Here is a 23,081-nt window from a genome sequence, read left to right on the forward strand (position 1 = left end):
GGGAGATGGGAGGGAGAAAAAATTTGAAACTGAAAATCTTATAAAAAATAAATATTGAAAACTATCTTTACATGTAATAGGAAAAAAATAAAATACTATTTACCAAGAAGAGTATATCACTCAGAGGACTGAAAGAGTGTCTTGGTTCAGGGGGAAACCTGAACAGGAACAAGACTACTTCTGGTAATTGTTAGGATTTTCCAAAAGGGATAAGTTTCTGGGTTAGATGTTATTCCCTCTGAGCCAAATTCAAGGAGAGTAAGGTTCAAACAATGCTCACTCCACCCCCTCCCTTTTTTCCTCTAATGTAATAGATCGTTCATGCCTCTTCATATGATATGATCTGCCCCATTCTGCCACCCCCTTTCCTTTTCTCCCAGTACAATCCTTTTTTTTCACCCCTTAATTTTTTTTAATCATCACATCAAAGTCAACTTATACTCATACCCTCTTTCTAAGTATACTCCTTCTAACTGACCTAATAGAGATACAGTTCTTAAGAGTTATAAGTATCATCTTCCTATGTAGGGATGTAAATAGTTTAGCCTTATTGAATACCATGTATTTTTCTTCCCTGTTTACCTTTTTATGCTGCTCTTGAGTCTTATATTTGAAGATCAAATTTTCTGTTCAGCTCTGGTCTTTTCATCAGGAAAGTTTGAAAGTGTCCTATTTCATTAAATATCCATCTCTTCCCCTGAAGGATTATGCTCAGTTTTGCTGGGTAGTTAATTCTTGGTTGTAATCCAAGCTCTTTTGCCTTCTGGAATATCATATTCCAAGCCTTCTGATACTTTAAGTTCTTAGATCCTGCTAAGACCTGTGTAATTCTGATTGTGGCTCCTTTGATATTTGAATTGTTTCTTTCTGGCTGTTTGCAGTATTTTCTCCTTGGAGTTTTCATTTTGGGATCTCTTTCAGGAGGTGATCACTGGATTCTTTCAATGACGATTTTACCCTTGGGGTATAGAATATCAGGGGAATTTTCCTTGATAATTTCTTGAAAGATGCTGTCCAGGATCCTTTTTTTTTTTAATCATGGATTTCAGGTAGTCCAATAATTCTTAAATTATCTCTCCTGGCTCTATTTTCCAGGTCAGTTGTTTTTCCAATGAGGTATTTTACATTTTCTTCTATTTTTTCATTCTTTTGATTTTGTTTGACTGATTCTTGATGTCTCATAAAGTCATGAGCTTTCATTTGCCCAACTCTAATTTTTAAGGAGTTATTTTCTTCTGTTAACTTTTGTGCCTCCTTTTCCATTTGGCCAATTATATTTTTTTAAGGAGTTGTTTTCTTCAGCCAATTTCTTCAGCTTCCTTTTCCAAACTGCTGACTCTTTCTTCATGATTCTCCTGTATAACTCTCATTTCTTTTCTCAATTTTTCTTCCATCTCTCTTACTTGATTTTTAAAATCCTTCTCGAGCTCTTCCAAGAAGACTTTTTGGGCTTGAGACCAATTCATGTTCCCCTTTGAGGCTTCATAAGTAGGGATTTTGACATTGTTGTCCTGTCCTGAGTTTGTATTTTCATCTTCCCTGTCGCCATGGTAGGTTTCTATAGTCAGAGCTCTTTTTTGTTTTTTGCTAATTTTAAAAAGTTGAGCTCTGCTCCTAGGATACAGGGGGCACTGTGCCAAGCTTCTTGCACTGGGGACCAGAGGCCTGTTCCCTGGCTATCTGTGCCGGGGTCTCTGGGGGCTGGTGGCTTGCCCACTGCACTGGGGTGTCCCAGCCTAGTTGTGCCTGTTGTGCTGTGGGTCCTGGGGCTATCAGTTTGCCTGCTGCTCTGAGGCTAGAGGCCTCACAGTTGGCCTGCTGTACCACTGGCCTGCTGAGCCAGCACTGAGGGGCCTCAGTTGCTGACCTGTGCTGGGGCTAACAGCCTCCCACTGGCTTGCCTGAACACTGCATGAGTTGGGCTGTGCTTTTCTGTTACTCAAGTGAGAAAGACCTTTCCTGTAGTCCTTGTAAGTTATCTTGGGTTGGAAAATTGTTTCACTTTGTCTTTTTGTGGATTCTGTTGTTCCAGAATTCTCTTAGAGGCTTTGTTTAATGTTGTTTCCGAGAGAAACTGGGGAGAGCTCAGAGAACTTCCCAGCTTCTCTCTGCCATCTTGGCTCTTCCCATGTGATACACACTTAACTAGATTAGAGATAGTCTTCCAGCCTCTCTCCTTTTGGCATGTTCGAAGTAAGGAAAACACCAGGTGACAGAATTATGAAATACTTTAAAATTAATACTTGACAAATTGAAGAAAGTTGAGGATGTTAACCTCCTGCTTTGGAACAAAAACATTTTCTCAGAGAGTGTTTTTGAGGGAAGTTCTGCCCAATGTTTCTTAGTCATTAATGTCTTACTTCGTAACTAACTTGCTTGGAAGCAGAGATGGTTGATTTGCATCCTTTATTCTGCTTACTTAAAAACCTAGAGTTAACTACTCCTTAATCTATTTGAAGACATCCTTTTCTTTGTTACACACTATCCCTCCTCAATTATCTGTACAAATAAGAGACCAGCAGAAGATGGATCAACAGCTGAACTGGGCAACCTTTAAACCTTTTAACACAAGTGCTAACAAGGAACAACTCTGCCTTGAGTTTCCTTATTCTGCCTTGTATAAGGAGTCTAATGGAACAAAAGAATGAATGGAAAAAGCATTTATTAACAACTTGTTATGTGCAAAGTGACCTGGATAAGCAGCCCCTTGCCTAATCAGATTTAATTTTTTAATTTAAATGTTAGTAGACATTTTCAATCTGTTTCCAGTGTTCTTTTATTCATAATGTTTATACTTTATTAACTAAAACCTGTTTGGAAGACATGGCAAAATGTACTTTATGAACAGAACTCCTGAGAGATGCTGTCCAATGAGAGAGCTGCTTTTGTAGGCCCCTTTTACAATGTCTGGAGGGTTTGTGATTTACAGTGGTGCCACCCTCCTGTCACTCAGCTTCTTCATCTGAGAAACAGATGCCAAGAAGGCAGCTACCATTGTGTTGGGTTATGACTAGATGCCGCTTGGTAGAGAGACAGCTGGTCTATCAACCCTTATACCAACACCAAGGCTACAGGGCAGAAACTGACCTTTTTCCCTCCCAACCCCACTCAGCCTGCTTACTGCCCCTCTGCTGATCATTTTTTTGACCCTACAAACCTACCTTCAAGGTTCACTTGAGCCTGATTTCACCAGGATAAAAATGTTGAGAGGAGGGAAGAGACCACATTGCATGATTTGCCCCCCCCCCCTTTTTTCTCATTCAGGGAGTGCCCTGAATAGAATCTACTTTTTGTTTGGAAAATACATTGATCTAAAAAGACACCAGCATCTAAGTCACCTTAAAGTACCCCCCTGTGGCAAAGAGGAAAAGGCAAAAAGGCTTTTGGTTTTTTTAATGCTGGATAGACAGATGTAAGCTTTAGGTATGATGCTTCATAAGCAATCCTGGCTTCCCTCACTCCTCCAGAGCACAACTGGGCTGAGGAGTTTGAGTTACAGCATTGGGTCCACTTTAAGTGTCCCAAGAATCATCCCACTACCTTCACTTGCCCTGGGAAGAAATTAAAATGCAGGTTGAAATGATCTCCAGAAACAAAAATCTTCTAAATGTGCTTCAATCAAGGTGATTTAAAAACCTTATTAGAACAATACTTTCTTTTATTTGGCATTTTAGTATAATTACAGTAATTTGTTCCAGCAGCATACAAGGATTTTTAACATGCCTTAAAGACTTGATTTCTCAACAACAATGATGGCACAAGAAGAGATATGATTAAGGCTGTCCATTAGAACAATCTTTAAAAACTCTAAAGATCTCAAATCATTTCTGAAAGGTTCACATCTGACAAGGCTCCTTTTCACTCTGGCAGGAAACTCAGTAAGTAAGGTCTAATTTGCAGGTTCAGCAAAATGATATACAATCCTGAGGACAAGATTCAATAAAGGTCTGATAGTCTGTCTACCAATGTGATAAAGTTGTTCTGGATTGTTTTCTTGCAACATCTGGTGTTTAATTCACAGAAGATATGAAATACTATTTAGAGCTTAGATGCACTAGAAGCGCATTACAATTTGTAATTGTAATTAATTCCATACAGTATGTGGCAAATCACGTCCCATTCAATGTCACCCCTCTTCATGTGTAAGGTTAGAATGTAAATTCCTCCAAGACAAGCTCCATTTTGTTCTGCTCCCTCAGTCCCCAGCACCCGTGCTCTAGACAGAGCAGGCTCTGATGACTTATCTCTGAATTCAGAGGCAGACAGCCCACTTGTTTCTTCACCATGGTGTTGTAAAGGCTTCCCCTTGTCTGACTACACAGCAACCGTCAAATACGCCTTTCACGGAGTTCTGACCTTTGGGTGCCATGGGCCTGCTGGGCCCAGTCTGGGGAGGTCTCTGGACTCCTTCTCAGAATCGTGTTTTTAAATAGAAGATTACAGAGGTAATCAATTGCAGTGAAATGCAACTGTCAAAGTGTGAAACAACAACAGCAACAACAAGTTCACGAACACCAGGCTGGGGATCTCTGCTTTCAGTGTTTCCTCGCCACAAACAAGCACAAGCAGTGTCCGGGCCTCAAGGCCAACCTCACGCCTTCTGTACCACTCTCATGGCACTTGTGCTTCTTTGCCATCAATTCACTCAAATGAGAAGTTTAAAAAGCCAAAGCCCAATCAAAGATCCTACTATCAGTCTAGGTGACTGACAGCTAAAGAATTAGCTATTTGGAATACATCTTAACTGGAAAATTCACCTAACCAGACAGATACCAGAATTACCATCAATTGTAGGCAAGATAAGGGTTAATAATTTGTAAAAAAGCAAAAAAAATAGATCCAAATATTTCCTATGCTTTGATTAGTTATGAGGCTGTCAAAGAATCTTTCCAATTCCTACAAAAACACAAGATTTAACACGAAGAGCTTGATTCACTGGCTACTTAACCAGGGACGCTTGTGCCCGGCCACCTCGGACGCTTGGTGGGACCCGGCCCCACCGGCCCTACATCCTGGCGCTCAGCTGGCGGCCTTGTTCTCGCAGTTCCATTTTTGCAATCGCAGAGAGATGAACTTCATCGGGCCCATCTGCTATCCGTAAGGTTCGAATCACGGCATACCTAGAGCAGAGAGGATTGGGGGAGAGTCTACTCAGAGGCAAACCAACTTCCACATTAGCCACAGTGCAGAGTAACAGTGGTGCTAAGCTGGGAGATCCTGCCAAGAGGGAGCTCAGCAAGGCAACCGGTCAGAAAGGAAGGGAAGTCAGGTCAATGGGGGCCAGGGAATGGAGCGGAGACGACCCACAAACTGGCTGAGCTGGCGTTTTGTCTGTTCAGACTTGGGAGGAGGACTTCCAGACATCTGTCACCTGGATACTAGTAATGGAAGTCTGGTCCTTAGAGTGCAACTCAAAGAAATGCTACTGCTGGGCCCAGCGGCCAACACCCAACGGCCTGCACCCAATGGTCTGGGGGGGGGGTACAGTAGGGGTGCCAACCCCCCCTTCAGTCATGCCCAGAGGGCGGGGCTGGGGAAAGGCTTCCTTCTGATTGCCAGTAAGTTACAATCCTAGGCAGATGTCCTTGGCTCACACTGCCACAGGCAGCGTGTAAAGGGAATGAGCCTGAGCCTGAGCCAGGCATGTCCTGAGAGTGTGAGCCAATGGGTGGGCTCTCCAAGGGAGCATCCCTGCTGACTCCTCAGCACGCTCAGCCCGCTTCCCCACCTCTTCCCATGTCATGCTTAGACCTCGCAGAGCCCGAGCCTGCTCCTCCTCGAGGACAAAGGACAACAATGGAGACAGCAGACAGGGAGGGTCAGAGCTTCTCTCTGCAACCCCCCACCCCCACCCTTGCCCCCCAAGCATTTTAAGAGACAGTATTTAAATGATTTCTACTCACATTTGGGCTAAAGGGAAATCCTGAGAGACTCCAGCTCCTCCACAAACTTGAATGGCCTGGTCCACAATTTTGCAGACTGCCCGTGGGGCGGCCACCTTGATCATGGCAATCTGTAAATATAAGGAGTGAAAACAGTGAGATACAGCACCTGGGAAAATCTGATCCAATCTACGTGTCTTTACACACATGTGAAATGGAACTGCAGGATGATCCTGCAGGATTCTCTCAGGAAACAGGATGTTCCCTCAGACAGCTATAACCATGTCCTTGTGACCCAATCCATATTCACCATTTGTCATTTTGACCAACCCTGCGACTTCCCTGCTGTGGAAGCCTGGTGCAGAAAGTCCCTCACTGACCGACGTGGGCAGCTAGTCAGTCACTGGTGCTCTCAGAGGAGTGGCACCAAGAAGTTATGTGACTTGTCCAAGGTCACACAACTAACATGTGTTAGAGGCAGGATGTGAACCTGAGCCCCTCTCAACAAACATCCATGTTACAGAAAATGGCCCCTTCCTACATAAGAAGGAGTCTGTTCATCCATTCCAAGCTGTAGTAAATGGAAAGTGTCACATCAGAGACAAACACAAGCTGGCTGCTGAAGACTAACTCCCAGAAAACAGGAATTGTGCAAACAATTCCCTCAAATTACTTCATTAGATGAAATCTGAAAACGAAAGACATTTCAAGTTTTGAAACCAAAAAGCACATGTGCACATCAGACGTCCTAATTATATTCTTTGCAATCTGGAATTCTTAGGCTAACAAAGAGCTAACATTCATATGGTGCTTGCTCTGTGCCAGGCACTGGCCTAAGCGCTTTACAATTATTATCTCATCTGACCGTTACGACAACCCTTGGAGGTAGGTGCTATCATTACCCTTATTTTATTTTTTTTAATAATTAATTAATTTTTAGTTTTCAACATTCACATCCATAAGATTTTGAGTTTTAAATTTTCTCCTCCTCCCACTCCTCTCCTCCGCTACCAAGAAGGCATGCAATCTGATATAGGCTCTACATATATATGCATGTTAAGCATATTTTCCCATTAGTCATGATGTAAAGAACAATTAGAACTAATGGGAAGAACCGTGAGAATGAAGTAATAAAACAAATCAACAAAAAAAAAGGAGAGCAAATAGTCTGCTTCCATCTGTATTTAGGCTCTGTAGTTCCTTCTCTGGATGTGGATAGCAATTTCCATTGTGAGTCTTTTGGAGTTGTCTTAGATTCTTGCATTGCTGTGAAGAGTGAAGTCTATCAAAGTCAGTCATCACACAATGTGGCTGTTACTGTGTACGACGTTCTCTTGGTTCTGCTCACTTCATTCTGCATCAGTTCATGTAAGTCTTTCCAGGTTTTTCTGAAGTCTGCCTGCTCATCATTTCTTATAGCACAATAGTATTCCATTATATTCATATACCACAACTTGCTCAGCCATTCACCAATGGATGGGCATCCCCTCAATTTCCAATTCTTTGCCACCACAAAAAGAGTTGCTATAAATATTTTTGTACATGTAGGTCCTTTACCCGTTTTTATGATTTTTTGGGATACAGACCTAGAGGTGCTATTACTGGGTCAAAAGGTATGCACATTTTGATAGCCCTTTGGGCATAATTCCAAATTGCTCTCCAGAATGGCTGATCAGTTCACAACTCTACCAACAATATATCAGTGTTCCAGTTTTCCCACATCTTCTCCAACATTTATCATTGTCCTCTTTTGTCATGTTAGCCAATCTGATAGGTGTGATGTGGTACCTCAGAGTTGTTTTGATTTGCATTTCTCTAAACAGTAGTGATTTAGAACATCTTTTCATATGACTAGCTTTAGTTTCTTCCTCTGAAAACTGCCTGTTCATACCCTTTGACCATTTATCAATTGGGGAATGACTTGTATTCTTATAAATTTGACTTAGTTCTCTATATCTTTTAGAAATGAGGCCTTTATCAGAGATACTGGTTGTAAAAAATTCTCTCCCAGTTTTTTGCTTCACTCCTAATCTTGGATGTATTGGCTTTGTGTATTTTCAATTTAATATAATAAAATTATCCATTTTACATTTCATAATATTCTCTTTCTCTTGTTTGGTCATAAATTCTTCCCTTCTCCATAGATCTGAAAGGTAAACTATTCCTTGCTCTTCTAGTTGGTGTCAGTCTTTATACGCAAATCCTGTACCTATTTTGACTTTATCTTGGTATACAGTATAAGATATTGGTCTATGCCTAGTTTCTGTCATACAGTTTTCCAGTTTTCCCAGAAGTTTTTGTTAAATAGTGATTTCTTATCCCAGAAGCTGGAGTCTTTGGATTCATCAAATAGTAAATTAGTATAGTCATTCACTGTTGTGTCTTGCATACTTAACCTATTCCACTAAACCACCACTCTATTTCTTAGCCAGTACCAAGTAGTTTTGATGACTGTTGCTTTATGATACAATTTAAGATCTGATACAGCTAGGCCACCTTCCCTTGCATTTCTTTTCATTAGTTCCCTTGATATTCTGGATTTTTTGTTCTTCCAGATGAATCTTGTTATTGTTTTTTATAGCTCTCTAAAATAATTTTTGGTAGTTCGATTGGTATGGCACTGAATAAGTAAATTAATTTAGGCAGAATTGTCATTTTTATTATATTAGCTCAGCCTAACCATGAGCAACTGATATTTTTCCGATTATTTAGATCTGACTTTATTTGTGTGAAGTGTTTTGTAATTGTGTTCAATTGTGTAATTGTGTTCCTGGTTTTGTTAGGTAGACTCCCAAATATTTTATAATGTCTACAATAACTTTAAATGGACTTTCTCTTTCTATTTCTTGCTGCTGGGCTTTATTAGTAATGTGTAGAAATGCCGATGATTTGTGTGGGTTTATTTTATATCCTGCAACTTTGCTAAATTTATTATTTCAAGTAATTTTTTACTTCTCTAGGATTCTCTAAATGTATCATCACATCATCTGCAAAGAATGACAGCTTTGTTTCTTCTTTGCCTATTTTAATTCCTTCAATTTCTTTTTTTTCTCTAATTGCTATAGCTAACATTTCTAGCACAATATTGAGTAACAATGGTGATAACGGACATCCTTGTTTCACTCCTGATCTTACTGGAAATGCTTCTAGCTTATCCCCATAACACATAATGCTTGCTGATGGTTTTTGATAGATGCCATTACCCCCATTTTACCCATGAGGAAACTGAGGAAGACTCAGTGACTTGCCCAGGGCCACACAGCTAGTAAGTGTCTGAGGCTAGATTTGACCTCAGGTCTTCCTGATGCCAGCCCTGGTGCTCTATTCATTGCACTACCTGGTCTGAAGGCACAGAGTCCCCAAGCCAGCAGCAGATTTTGCAGTGACCAGGTTTACCTCCTTCCTTGCCTGGGCACTGCCCACCGTGTCAATGCTGTGGGCCGCTTTCAGGGTCAGCAGGCGCACCTCCTCAATAGCAATGCGGCTTTCAGCTATCCCGTGGGCCACTACCTCCTACAGGAGAAGAAAAAGGTGGGAAGCATCAGTTTCTCTCTAACACATGAACCGAATGCTGACACAGCCTTGCAGCCTCCCTCAAAATAAGGAAACAAAACACGAAAAGCTTTAAACCTGAAAATCACTATGAAAAGGTTGGATATCTTCCACAAAGCTGTTTCTGCTAAAGAAAAGTAGTAGACATGATGCCATGGCTGTGAGCCTGACAGATACTGCATAATGCTGGATATTACATTTTCAATTTTAATTAAAATTTACTTGCCCAAAATTTTATATGATTGTAGACTTAATGCTGACAGGACAGGGCCCTCATTCAAACTCTTAATGCTATAGATGAGAAAACTGCACCCAGAAAGATTAAGTAATTGGCTGAAAGCCCCGCAGGGACTCTGACCCCTGGGCCTCTTCATCCAAATCCAGGGCACTGGCCTTTGGGATGTGCATTGTTGTTTTAAATCAGCTTCCTTTGCGGATGCTAATTAGCTTTATAATAACATTGTAAGAATAAAGTGAGTAGAAACTCCAATCTCCTTAGAATAATGTCTGGTCCTAGAGTCATGTTAACTCTGTGTTCCAACACACTGAGGTAAGACAGAATTTCACGGCAAACTAATCACACATTCTTTTACATAGCTTACTACTGACGTCTATTTTTTTCAAAGTAGAAAACATTCCGATGTGTCAGTAAGCCAGTTTATCTTGGACCAGATGAGCAATCTGAGGTGCAGTAAAACAGGCCTTTTTTTCCTCTTCAGAATGCATCCCTGAGGAACATCCATCAGCAATGGAATGTTCCATTTTCAGCAAGAATCAAAAGTTTGGCTTCATCCTACGTGTTTCTTACAGAAGTGATCCGGCTTGCTGGATCACTCTCAATGCCCAATCGTGATTAAGGGAATACTGGTGGGGATCAACTCATAATCACATGGCCTTAACAGAATAGAAAGTTACACCTGTCTTCCAGGGTGATGTTGGCTCTGCCACTCAATCTCCAGCTGTCAGCTATTTGCCATTTGTGCCCTGGAGACTGAACCTTGACAGAAATGAACAATCTCAAGTAAACCTGCAGTCACACCCTTCTGTTGTGAAACTGGATGATAACCATTTTGCCCCCAGAATCAGAATGAGCCATATTTATAATTTTAATAAGGAAAGTTGTTTCTCTGGAGAAAAAAAAATTCACATAGGAACTATTACCTATGCTCTTTCTTCCCCACTAAAATATATGTTAGCTTTGGAAAAAAGAATCACCATATTTCAAATACCTTCTTTAGAGGATTAAAAGAGCTAATTCTCTTTATTAACCTGCTCACTATGGATTAATATGGACCTCTGACCTGAAGTAATTCAGTACCAGACATCTGGAGGGAGGCTCTAGCACTTTCAGGGAAGTGGAATGTTATCGTTCACAACATGCTCACATGTCTTTGCTTGCCTTCTGGCACATTATTTGATTGGTGCCAGATGTACCCTTGTGCCACCAGGATATGTTGATGCTTGCCTGCCCCTCCACCCCATGCACTTCTACCATCCTGTACCAAACACTGACAGCTACAATCGAAGGGGGAGGCAGTGTGTGGAGCCAGGCAGGCAGTAAACATTTATTAAGTGCCTACTATGTGCCAGGCACTGCGCTAAGTCGGGGGATACAAAAAAGGTAAAAGATAGTTCCTGCTCTCCAGCAATTCATGGTCAAATGGAGGAAACAACATATGGACAACACACGTACAGTCAAGCTAATTTGGAAACAGTCAGCAGAAGGAGGGCACTAGAATTAACAGCTATTCAGAAAGGCTTCCTGGAGAATGTGGGAATCTGGATGTAATTTGAAGGAAGCCAGGAAGCAGAGAGCATTCCCGGTCTGCAGGCCAGTCAGAGAAAATGCACAGATCTGGAAAGGGGAGGAACAGCAAGGAGGGCAGTGTCAGGGCATCAAAGAGTAGATGGGAGGGGAGTGTGAAAAGCAGGAGGGTATGAGAGGTGCGGAACGTTCTGAACGCTAAACAGAGGATCTCATATGGACCCTGGAGATGACAGGGAACCCTGGAGTTTGCTGAGTATGGGGGTGACATGGTTAAAGTGGTGCTTGAGGAAGCTGTCACTTTGGTGGCTGAATGGAGGATGGAGTGGGGAGGGCCTGGAGGAAGGCAGACCCCTCCCCTGCCCAGAGCAGCTATGGCAATAGCCCAGGCTTGAAGGGACAGGGCCCACACCAGGGGAGGCAGAGTCAGAGGAGAGAAGGGGGTGAATTTGAGAGATGTTGTGAAGGTGAAATCGACAGACTCTGGCAATAGCCAAGATACAGAGGGTGAAAGAAAACGAAAAATTGAAGATGACACCTAGGTTGGAAGACTGGGAGACTGGCAGGAGGGTGGTGCCCTCAACAGGCATGAGGGAGAGCTTGTGCCAAGGCAAGGAGTCGGGAGATGGAATGGCAGAGCCCAGCTAGCAGGGAGTACCATGAAGTACAGAAGACAGGCCGGAGGTGCAGTTTAAAGAACTTTACAGGCCAGATCCTATTCCAGAGGCAATAGGAAGCCACTGAAGGCTCTGTGTTCTAGGCATTTAATTTGGCAGGGTGTGGAGGCCAGATGTTGCAGACCAATGAGGAGCCCAGACTTCAATCGTTCAAGTCAGCAGTGAGGAAAACCTGGGTGGATGTGGTGTGATCGCTGAGGGTAAGGCTTCCTGAGGGAAATGCCCATTGAGTTCAGGGGTAAAAAAATTCAGCAGTCCAAGGGTGGGCCCTTTCCAGGCACAGCATCCATCTGGGCAGTGGCCTGGAGCCAAGAGCTGCCTGCTTTGGCTGGAGGGCAGCACAGAGAAAGCCGGAAAGGGAGGATGTTAGTTACCAAGTGACCTCAAATGCCATTCAGAGTAGCATGAGCTCTCCTTGGTCGGCAGCAGGGAGCTGCTGGAGGTTTCCAAACTGAATGACACGATCAGACCAGTGCATAGGAAAACTTGTTCTGGCAGAAGGACTGACTGCATGGGGATGGGGCAAAGTGGGGGAAGACAAGGAGGGTAGGGGCAGAAAGCCCCAAAAGGAGGCGACTGCAATAGTCCAGGCAGGTAGGAATGGGGGCATCTTGGGTGACATCAGAGGGAAGGGAGAGACCTGAGATAAGAACCAGCAGAGTCTGAGATGATTCCAGGATTATGAACATGGAGGAGCAGGTGGTGATGGTTCTACCCAATGAATGGTAGATGATGACACTGTAAGGAAGAACAAGCTTGGGGAGAAAGATCAGCCAGGTTTGGGACATTCTGAGTTCCCCCAGTTGATGGTGTCCTGTAGGAAGCTGGAGACATGATTCTGGAGCTCAGAAGAAAGATCTCGACTGGAGAAAGAGATTTGTGAGTCATCACCATAATGACCAAAAGTGAAAACGTGGAAGTGAGGGAGACTGTCAAGGTTGAAGGCATGGAAAGAAGGAGAAAGGGAGTCTAATCTAGACCTCTGGGCAAACCCACGTCCAGGGATCATGGAGAAGAGGCTGCCAAAGAGACAACAACAGGTAGAGAAGCAGGACAACCAGGAGAATAAGGAATCTCTGAAGCTGAGGGGGGCAGAGCATGGTTAGTGCACTGAGAGGAAAGGGGAGGAGGAGTGGTCAATAGCATTAAAAGCTGCAGCGTGGTCACAGAACGTGAAAAGTGGCCTGTTGATTGGGTGATTCTGAAGTTATTGGTGAACTTGGCAAACAATTTTAGTGAAGTGAGACAGGAGTCCTACTGCAAAGACTTGGGAAGTGGGAAACTTTGGGGTAGAAAACTTTTTCAAGATATTTAGGAGACAGATGGGAGAGGAGCTGAGGGCATAATGTCCATCTTTTAGGATTCAGGTAGATGAGCATGTTTGTAAGCTGAAAGCAAGGAGCTGGTGGAGCTGGGGAGATGATAGATTGCTGTGTCCTAGAACAAGGTCAGGAATGCAGGAGGAAATGGGATTATGGGCACAGATAGAGAGGCTTGTGAATTTTAGGACTCTCTTTGGTGAATGGAAGGGCCCCCAACAGGGTGAGGATGCTGAAGACAGTTTGAAGAATGAAGGAAGGGAGGGAGCTCATGTCTGATGGCCTCGGCTGGCAGTGTCTCACATCTTCCTTTAGAAGGAAACACAGATAAGCAGGACAGCTTTAAAAGTAAAGTGTTAACTTTATTATATCCTTTTTTAAAAAAAAAGCAAGTTGTATGCAATAAAGATTCACATTTTCACACAACCCCCTTTTCTGTTCTACTTTGTACATGGAAATATTCTTTGTTTGGTATTTTGTTAAATCCAGAAAAAAATAATTAAAACAAAATAGAATATAAGCTTCTTGAGGGCAGGAATAATGGCATTTTTGTCTTTATATATTCAGAATTTAGCCCCGTGCCTGGTACACAGTATGTGCTTAATAAATGCTTCCTGGCAGATTAAAAAAAGTCAACCCCAAGTCCTCTGAACTTCAGGTGCATTCTCTCAAGAATGCTGGGCTGGAAGCCTGACACGCCTGAGTCCTAATCTCCTCTTTGAGCTTCTGGCTCTCTGAACCTGTTTCCTCATCTATAAAGCAGGGATAATAATATCTGCACAAGATTTTCATTAAGCTCAAATGAGATCATATGTGTAAAACCCTCTGCAAACCTCAAAAAGCACTATCTCTGACTTCACTTGACATACAGATATATTCCTGCAATTACTGGTCAGGAATGCGGAATCCCTCTGTATTTTCAGAGAATTTGGATGTGGCACAACCCAAATCACTTAACCTTAAGTTCTGACATCTCTAAGCGTACACACACTTCTTTTATGTCGGCGAAAAAATCTTGTTTCTAAGAGGAATTGGTGCCAGGAATGCTTAGCTAGCACAGAGCCAAATGAAGTACGTCTACTGAAGACATTCTTACATGTGCGTATAATTTCTTCTGAAAGGTCACTCTCTGGACCGCTCGCTCACACATGATCTGTAAAGCCTTTTCGGCCATACCTATTAATCGCATACAATGGTGGATGCGGCCAGGTCCAAGTCGGCCTTGGGCAATCTCAAAGCCCCTTCCTTCACCTGTGTAAAATAAATGGAAAAGCAGAGAAAAAGACAGGCCATGCATGATATACAAGACACTTCAATGAATCCATAATCCACACACGCATCCCTCCCTCCATCAGCACTGACTACAATCCATTCTTGCCTCTGGTGTGACCCTGGTGTGCTGCCTTCCATAACCCTCCATGAAGTATCCGCCCATCACCCCAGCAGGCTCTCTCGCGGCCTTCTAACCTGCTGTCATCAGAAGCACCAATGCACAGTGGGGACTGCCCGCCTCAGGAGGCCATGGCCTGGGTGCCTGGGGCTTTCTACAAAACCAGTTTTGCTTGTGGGCCACTGAGCCCATAGCCCGCAGACCCCTGGTCTACCTATCTCAGTTCACTCATATCCTCTTTGGGGCACACATTTCCTTATGCCCTTCTTTATACAGAAGTCATTGGTGGTAATGTCTGATAGGTTATTTATCACCACCATGCGTCACTTTGCTGCCCGAAACATGACCCACAATTTTGGCCCTAAACACACTTTGATTCCACGCTTTGCAGCCATGCTATTATTATTGTTATTGTTATTTTTATTCCCATTTTATGGCTGAGGAAACTGAGGCAGACAGAGATGAAGTGACTTGCCCAGGGTTACACAGCTAGTAAGTGTTATGTGTCTGAGGCTGGATTTGAACTCAGGTCCTTCTGACTCCAAGGCTGGAGCTCTATCCACTGCGCCACCTAGCTGCCCCTGAGGTCAAATTTGAACTCAAGACTTCTGACTCCAGGCCCAGAGCTCTGTGCACTATGGTACTACCTAATTGCCTTTACAGGAATTGTTTTTATATTTATTTTTTTAAAAACCACAAGACAAATTACTAAATAACAACAATAGTTAACATTTATATAATGCCATTAGGTTTGTAAAAGTGCATTACAAATATTGTCCCATTTGATCTTCACAAGTACGTTGGGAAGGAGGTGCTAATGATGGGGCCCAGGCCCAAGCAAGACCTTTGCCTCTTACCCTAAAAAGAATTTGGGTCCCGTTTGTCTACAGGCCCCAGAAAACCCTTGAACTCTATTTGAACCTTTACCTGTTCAAGGAAGTCTAGCAGTCTCCAGAAGTTATTCTTATTCTAATGGACAGATGGACTGGCTCTTCCTTATCACCTAGGCCCGATCTTCCAGTTCTTTGTTACCATAATAAAGCCTAGCCCTCCACTGTCTATTCCTGGATGACCCCACTCAACCTCCCAGACACTGCCATGGGGATTCTCCCAGGACCCTTCCTCCCCCAGTCACCTCAACTTCAAGATCCTTCTCCCAGTCCCTCCAAACTACTTGGCTATATATAAGATCCACCCTGGCCGCCATTTAGGGGCTGAGACTTCCTCACGCCCACTCCTCCTTAGAAGCATCACAAATGCTCAGATTCCTTAAGAGTGGCTTATATGGTTCATCTTTAATAAACCTTGTCTTTGGCTGAAAGAAGGCTTGGTTTGAATTCTTTCAGGCAGCACCCATGTGTCATGATTTTGGGGTCCCAGGACCCCTAACATCTAAACCTCAACACTCTTATTATCTCCATTTTGTAGATTAAGTGGCTTGCCCAGGGTCACACAGCCAGTCAGTGTGTGAGGCTGGTTTTGAACTCAGGACTTCCTGACTCCAGGCCCAATACTCTATCTACTTTACCTCCCCATTTCCCACTAGTTACCCTGCTTGTGGACTTCTCTGGACCCGCTAACATGTTCCAGCTTCTGGTACCTTTTCTCTGCCTCCCTTCAAGCTTTTCAGCTTTTTCTAGTGTGTTGTCTTCCCCATAAGATTGGAAACTCCTTGAGGGCAGGGACTGTTTTTGTTTTAATTTGCATTTGTACCCCCAGAGATTAGCACAGTGCCTGGCACAGGGTAGGTGCTTAATAAATATCTATAGACTGAGGGTCCCACTAGCTGCCTAGGTGAAAATGTAAATGCAAAGAATGTTCAGCATTGCTTAAATTTCCACCTTACATGCAAGAAGTGAATCAAGAATGAAATGGAGTAGTTTAAGAACAAGGACAAAGTATTAAATTACAGTAAGACCATTATTTTAGGAGAAACAAGGTACATTTATGATTTTGTTTCATATTTGAGTGTGCCCTATACATTTAAGTAGAGTACAAACCGATACCCAGCACTTTACTAAAATTTTATTGTTCCATTTTCCTACTGATCTCTCTGAATTGACAATTTCCCTAATGATGAGTCTGATTTTTAATAACAATTTCCTGAGAAGTTACTCTCTAAAACATACACTATTCTTAAGAAACATCTTCTAAACATATCTTACCTAGTATTAAGTTGGAAACAGGTACTCGTACGTTATTAAAATGTATCTCAAAATGTCCTCCATGGAAATTATCTATAAAACAGAAAGTATACTCAAATTTTTTAAAAGCATAAGAAGGATCATTTAACATTACTCACTCAGTATTTTGTTTAATTAAATTGAAGAAGAGGGAAAGAATTCACAAGATTAGTTGAAATCTAGTGACTAGATGACTAATGTTGATAGATTTAGCCCTTCTCAGCAATGCAAGGATCTAAGACATCTCCAAAGGTCTCATGATAGAAAATGCTATCCACATCCAGAGAAAGAACTATGGAGTTTGAATGCAGATCGAAGCATACTATTTGCTATTTTTTTTCTTCTGTTTTGTTTTCTCTTTCTTATGGTTCCTCCTATTGGTTCTAATTCTTCCTTACAACATCACTAATGTGAAAATATGTTTAATAGGAATGTATATGTATAACCTATATCAGACTGTGTGCCATCCTGGGGAGAAAGGGGAAGAAAAATTAAAACTCAAAAGCTTATGGAAGTGATTGTTGATAAATCAAAATAAATTAATAAAAAAAGAACTGCATTAAGAGCTATATGATTGGAAAGCTTTTAAAATAAATTTTGCTAAGAAAAAAAAAACTAGTGACTAAAATGTCCTATGTTGTACCTAGGTAATCCTGAACTTTGAACTCCCCCAAACTAGGACCCTATCTTCCCGCAAAGAACAGAAGACCTTAAGTATGAATTTCAGATTAATGACTAAGCCTTTGAAAAAAGTCTTGAATTGTTTCAAAAAATTGTTGGCTACTTCCCCTCATACTCTTCTTATGAGAAGCAATAGCTATCCTCCCGATGCCCAAAGCAGGCCTCTTCCACCCTGCCGGGGACGTGATGCTGGTGGGTTTTCTACCACTGTGTTGACAAAGGGAGGTTTTTCTGGAGCTGTTTGGTGGCACATTCCATAGGCCACACTTTCAGGTTCTGGAACCCCCAAGTCCTGAGACTACACAAGACTCTATCATGTGTGCACCTGACATGCTGTGCATGGTAGCACCTGCTAGTTCAGCTACCAACACACGGTCTTTGGAGAATCAGTCACTTGTTTTACACAGTTCTAAGCAGGGGTTTGCTGGTAAGTGTTTAACAACCAACTCTGGGGAGGCATGTATAGCACACTTCTAATTTCAATCTGTGATACTCCCATATTTGGTCACTTTCAAGCCCTGACGTGTAGCACTTGCCAATGTCCAAGGTATACGTGCTCACTGTGACATTTGACAGTCAGTGCTCGTGAGCCAATCTGAACTGGCTCCAGCACGTCCCTGGTTCTGAGTAACAAGTTTCTACATGATGATGATGTCCCGGGTTCCAGAATACTGCAAGGCAAGGCCCTGCTTAGCTGTCCCTCCCTTTTGAGGAAGTTCATCAGCCATTACATTATACTGAATGCTAGAGTTAGTAACAAAGTCTTGGAATGCAATCCACCAGCATGGGGCCAAAGCTGAATGCCCACAGTTCTATCAGCATGGACGTGCCTGGCTGAAGGAAGTGGTCATAAAAACTAGAACACTTGTGCATCAAGAATGTGCTAGGTGCCTACTATGTGCCAGGCAATGGGTGGACCCTGCTAACCTCCAGAGACAACAGTCTACACTCACGGCTCCCTCCTTGCTGTCCTATAGTCTGGCTTCTGTCATCGCCATGCCACTGAAACTCTTTTCTTCTAGAAGCCAATGACCTCTCAGTGGCTGGATCCCATGGCCTTTCCTTGGTCTTCTTCCTCCTGGACCTTTCTGTAATGTAGACCACACTCTATTGAATATGCCCCTTTGGCTGCCACGACACTGCTGGCTCCTGGTTCTCTACTTACCTGCCTCATCATTTTCTTCTCAATCTCCTCCACTCGTTCATCTTCCTCCTGCCCCCTAAGTATGGGTGTGTCCTCCAAAACTCTATACTCAAAGAAATCCTATCTCTCAAAGATTCTTTGTCCCTCCCAGAAGAAAATTCTCTGCCCTCAAATTCTTTGCCCTTAACACATTCTATTTTGTGCCACATCCTTAATTCTGCATATTATATATCTCCCTCAATTAGATTTTAAGATCTTGGAGGGCAGGGGCGGTATTTTTTCAACTTGGTGTTGAAAATACCAAGCACTTTGGTATATAGCAGATATTTAATAAATATTTTTCAAATTAAATTAATATGCAAGTATATATTTCTCACTTACCCAAATATCCAAAGACTGACACTGGCCTTACTAATTCCACTCCTGGTGTGTTGATTGGAACTAGTATCATGCTGTGTTGTTTGTGTCTGTTCCAATAAGAAATAAGAGATGTCAGGATGGCTTGCAATAATGGCTCTTTTTTATTTTTATACCATGAAAGCAACAATGTCTGAAATGGCAAAAATGCAAAGAAACACAGCAGCACTGAGAGACTTAGGCTTTGATTTGGAATAATACAGAAGGCAAAAGTACGTGATGACTTTAAAGATAAGTGGAAGTGACAACTTTGTAAAAATGAAATTGATTTTTGTCAAGGTTTTTCTTTTGTGTACCTAGTGGATAATTTTGAAAGATGTGCATAAGAAGTAAACATTTCAAGACTGCTGCACTTGACTGAAATAGAACTACAAGTGAAATGATAGAAGGTTAACCACACACTTCTGAAAATTAGGGGAAACTTTATAAATGCAGGAAATTCCACAGTGAAGTACACACAGAAAGAACACTTTCCAAAACCTTTTCCAAATACATCCTCTGACAAAATTATTGTGAATAATAGTTAAATCAAATTTACTTTCACAACATACTTTAAATTCTAGTACGCTTGCTGGAAATTAGGTTTCATTTCTGTGAAACTATCTTTGGTTTCTAAACAAACTATAAAATCAGAACTTGTTTTATTACCTGGGTGCAGAAGAATTCTTACTTCTACCCATGACAATGGCAACCTTACATTTTGGATTCCCAGCTCCTAAAAGAGGAAATAAAATTAGCAGAAAGCTTCCCAGAAGATAATTTGACCTTAAAACTCCAAATTTTTTTCCTAAGTTACTGACGTATTTGTTCCTGGCAAAACAACAATAAAGGAGCAAATCTTTGATTGATGGAAAATATACATGAGCGTAACCCTATCATTTCCAAAATGAGTAAATAAATCTGAAAAAAAGGCTGGATTCCATCAGCATGAGACTGTAGGAAACACCACAAGGGAAAGAAATAAGGATCCATCTACTGCCCTTAGGACAAAAGAAGTGACTTCTTCTAAATTAGTTCCAGATGTACATGCACATGCCAAGGCTGTGAAGTTCTAAGAGAGAAGTCTTACCTGTTTAAAATTTACATGTACTGCCAAAATCAAGTACTGTGCGACCAAATTATTAGGGGATATGTGATATCCACTACCAAAAGGAGACCAAGAAGGGCCAAGGGTAAAGGCAGAGATGTTTCTAGGACTTCATTTCCCAGACTGAAGAGCTAAGCTATGGGTGGGTGTCTTTCTTGGGCCTCATTCTCCAGTACACTTTGTTCCATATCGGCTCTCCTGCATTATGAGGCAGCTGGAGAGGGCCCAACCTGGGCCTTTCCAAACTCCTAAGAGCCTAGGGCACATTCAGTCAGCTAAGGTCTTGTTTATGTGTTTATCAAAGTACAACAGCTTTTAAGAATTATTATTATTTTTCCCAATGAAGATCCACTCTTCCACCTCTTCCCCCTCCCCTGAGAAAGCAAGAACAAAACTGCCATTATAGGCATTTCTAGTGCAGTAAAACAAATGACCACATTCTGGACACTGACCACGAGATAGACAGATAGATTATCTACGTTCTGAGTCTATCACCTCTCGAAGTGGGCTGCATGTTTCCTCATGAGCTGTCTAGAATCGTGATCAGTCCTTGTGTTGAACAGGGCTCCTAAGTCTTTCGAAGTTGTTTCTACAATATTGTTATTATTGTATAAATTGTCCTCTTGCTCTTGCTGACTTGAGTCTGCATCGTCCCTGGTTTCTTTCCCAGGGTTCTCTTCATCACTTCTTACAGTATAACAGCATTCCCTCACACTCAGATGCCACAACTTATTTAGTCGTTCCTCTCTCAATGGACACTCCCTCAATTTCCAATTCTTTGTCACCCTGAACAGAGCTGCTACAAATATTTTTGTACATATGAGTCCTTTTCCTCCTTCTTTAATCTCTCTGGAGTATAGACCTAGTAGTATGAATTACTGGGCTAAAGGGTATGCACAGTTTAATTGCTTTGGGGGAAGAATTCCCAAATTGCTTTCCAGAATGGCTAGAGGAGTTCACCATTCCAACAACAGTACATTAATATACCTATTTTCTCATAGCTCCTCTAGAATTTGTCATTTTCCCCTTTATGTCCACTTTACCAATCCAATGGGCATGAGGTAAAACCTTGTTCAGAGTTATTTTATTTGCATTTCTCTAATTATTAATGATTTACAGCATTTTTTTCCCCAAATGGCTATTGATAGCCTGGGTTTTTTCCTCTGAAAACTGCCTGTTCATATCCTTTGAGTAATGTTGCTCCTTATTCATATAAATTTTAATGAGTTCCCTATAAATCTTAGAAATGAAGCCTTTAACATTCTAATTTTAGCTCTATTAGTTTTATTTGTGCAAAAACTTTTTAAGTAATCAAAACTATTCATTTTACTTTCTGTGTTTGGCCACGCAGGGGTTTAATAAATCCTCCTTCCCTTTCTTTCTCCCTCCCTTCTCAATAGATCAGGCAAGTAATTTCTCACTCCTCTAATTTGTTTATATATGCCACCTTTGTTGTTTAAATTCTGTTTGGAGCTCATTTTGGTAGGCTCTGTTGGTCTAGATTTAGTTTCTGCCAGATTACTTTCCAGTTTTCTTAAAGTTTTTGTCAAGTACTTACCCTAATGGTGGGATTTTGGGGTTGATCAAATAATAAGTTACTATGTTCATCTGCTTCTATATATTGGGTACCTAATCTGTTCTACTGACCAACTTCTCTTTTTCTTGACTGGTACCAACTTTATTTTTATAACTGCTCTGTAGCATAGTTTGAGATCTGATACTGATAGGCCTCTTTCCTCTCCACTTTTTTCACTATTTCCCTTAAGATTCTTGGACTTTTTGTTCTTTTAAATGAGTTTTTAAAAAAAAATTTATAGCTCTATAAAATAATCTTTTGGTAGTTTGATTCATATGGCACTGAAGAAGTAAATTAATTTACATAGTATTATCATTTATATTAAATTGGCTTGGCCCACCCATAGCAATTGTATGTTTCTCCATTTATGCAGACCTGTCTTTATTGGTGTATTTTGTAGTTGTATTCATATAGTTCCTGTGGTGTCTTGGCAGGCAGATTCCCAAGTATTTTTTATTTTCTGCAGTTATTTTAAGTGGGAATTTCTCTATCTCTTTAAGTACAAAGAGTTTTTAAAAAAGAAACACATTTTACTGATGTCAAATTTTTGTTTTTTCCAGCTCAAAGTTGTCAAGCAGCCACCAAGAGCCTCTTTATAAACACACAGTCTCTGTCTCTCCATTTTCACCAATATCTCTATAACTATCTAGTTCCTTGAGGGGAAAAAGTATGCTAGATATTAAATCTGCCAAAGAGATTTTATCAACTGAATTCGCAGCAACAATGATGCCTGCCCAAGTTTAAAAGCAAGTCTGTACAAGATCCTATGGCAATTCAAATTCTTTTTTTCTAATTTCTTGTAAAATATGTTTTTAAATAATTAAAATAATCCAAAGGCTTGATAAGATTTGCCAGGAATTGCTTCCTAAAACAACAGCAGCATCATATAAGATAGTTAAATAAGAACTCATTAAGAAATAAGCTAGTTTCATATTCAACAGCTACCAGGGCAGCTAAGTGGTTAGAGTGCCAGCCCAGGCATCAGGAAGACTCGTCTTATTGACCTCAGACACTTACTAGCTGTGTAACCCTTAGCAAGTCACTTAACCCTGTTTTCCTCAGTTTCCCCATCTGTAAAATGATCTGGAGAAGGAAATGGAAAACCATGCCAGTACCTTTGCCAAGAAAACCCCAAACGGGGTCACAAAGCGTTGGACATGACTCAAACTGACTGAACATCACCATGATGGCTAATCTATGGAAGCAGTCTCCACTCTTGCTGCTACCATGTACTTGTGCTTCTTGGGCACATTTGCTAATTACGGTGCTTTTCAGCCAGCGTGGGGAGAGCCTGTGTATCATCAGTGTCCTGAACTCCTGTGCGGAAACTCTCTCCACCTAGGCAGCTCCGTACCTTCTACACACCTCCGGTTTAGGGTTGCCTCGTGGTCTGATAGGTTAATTGGCT

General features: G+C 41.6%; 1 protein-coding gene across 1 annotated transcript in view; it reads right to left on the minus strand.

The window, feature by feature from the left end:
- Nucleotides 1-3,624: 3,624 nt before the first annotated feature.
- Nucleotides 3,625-23,081, minus strand: part of ACAD11 (acyl-CoA dehydrogenase family member 11) — a 90,635-nt gene continuing 71,178 nt past the window's right edge. Inside the window, exons 14-20 of the mRNA XM_020987283.2 lie at nt 19,659-19,725; nt 18,975-19,060; nt 16,751-16,822; nt 14,292-14,446; nt 9,279-9,395; nt 5,904-6,013; nt 3,625-5,120 (exon numbers count right to left, since the gene is read on the minus strand). Coding sequence (XP_020842942.1) covers nt 5,006-5,120; nt 5,904-6,013; nt 9,279-9,395; nt 14,292-14,446; nt 16,751-16,822; nt 18,975-19,060; nt 19,659-19,725 — 722 coding nt within the window. The 3' untranslated portion in view covers nt 3,625-5,005. The remainder of the gene's footprint in view (nt 5,121-5,903; nt 6,014-9,278; nt 9,396-14,291; nt 14,447-16,750; nt 16,823-18,974; nt 19,061-19,658; nt 19,726-23,081) is intronic.

Source organism: Phascolarctos cinereus, unplaced genomic scaffold, assembly GCF_003287225.1.
Source record: "Phascolarctos cinereus isolate Bilbo 61053 unplaced genomic scaffold, phaCin_HiC Scaffold_1;HRSCAF=81, whole genome shotgun sequence".
NCBI classification, from domain to species: domain Eukaryota; kingdom Metazoa; phylum Chordata; class Mammalia; order Diprotodontia; family Phascolarctidae; genus Phascolarctos; species Phascolarctos cinereus.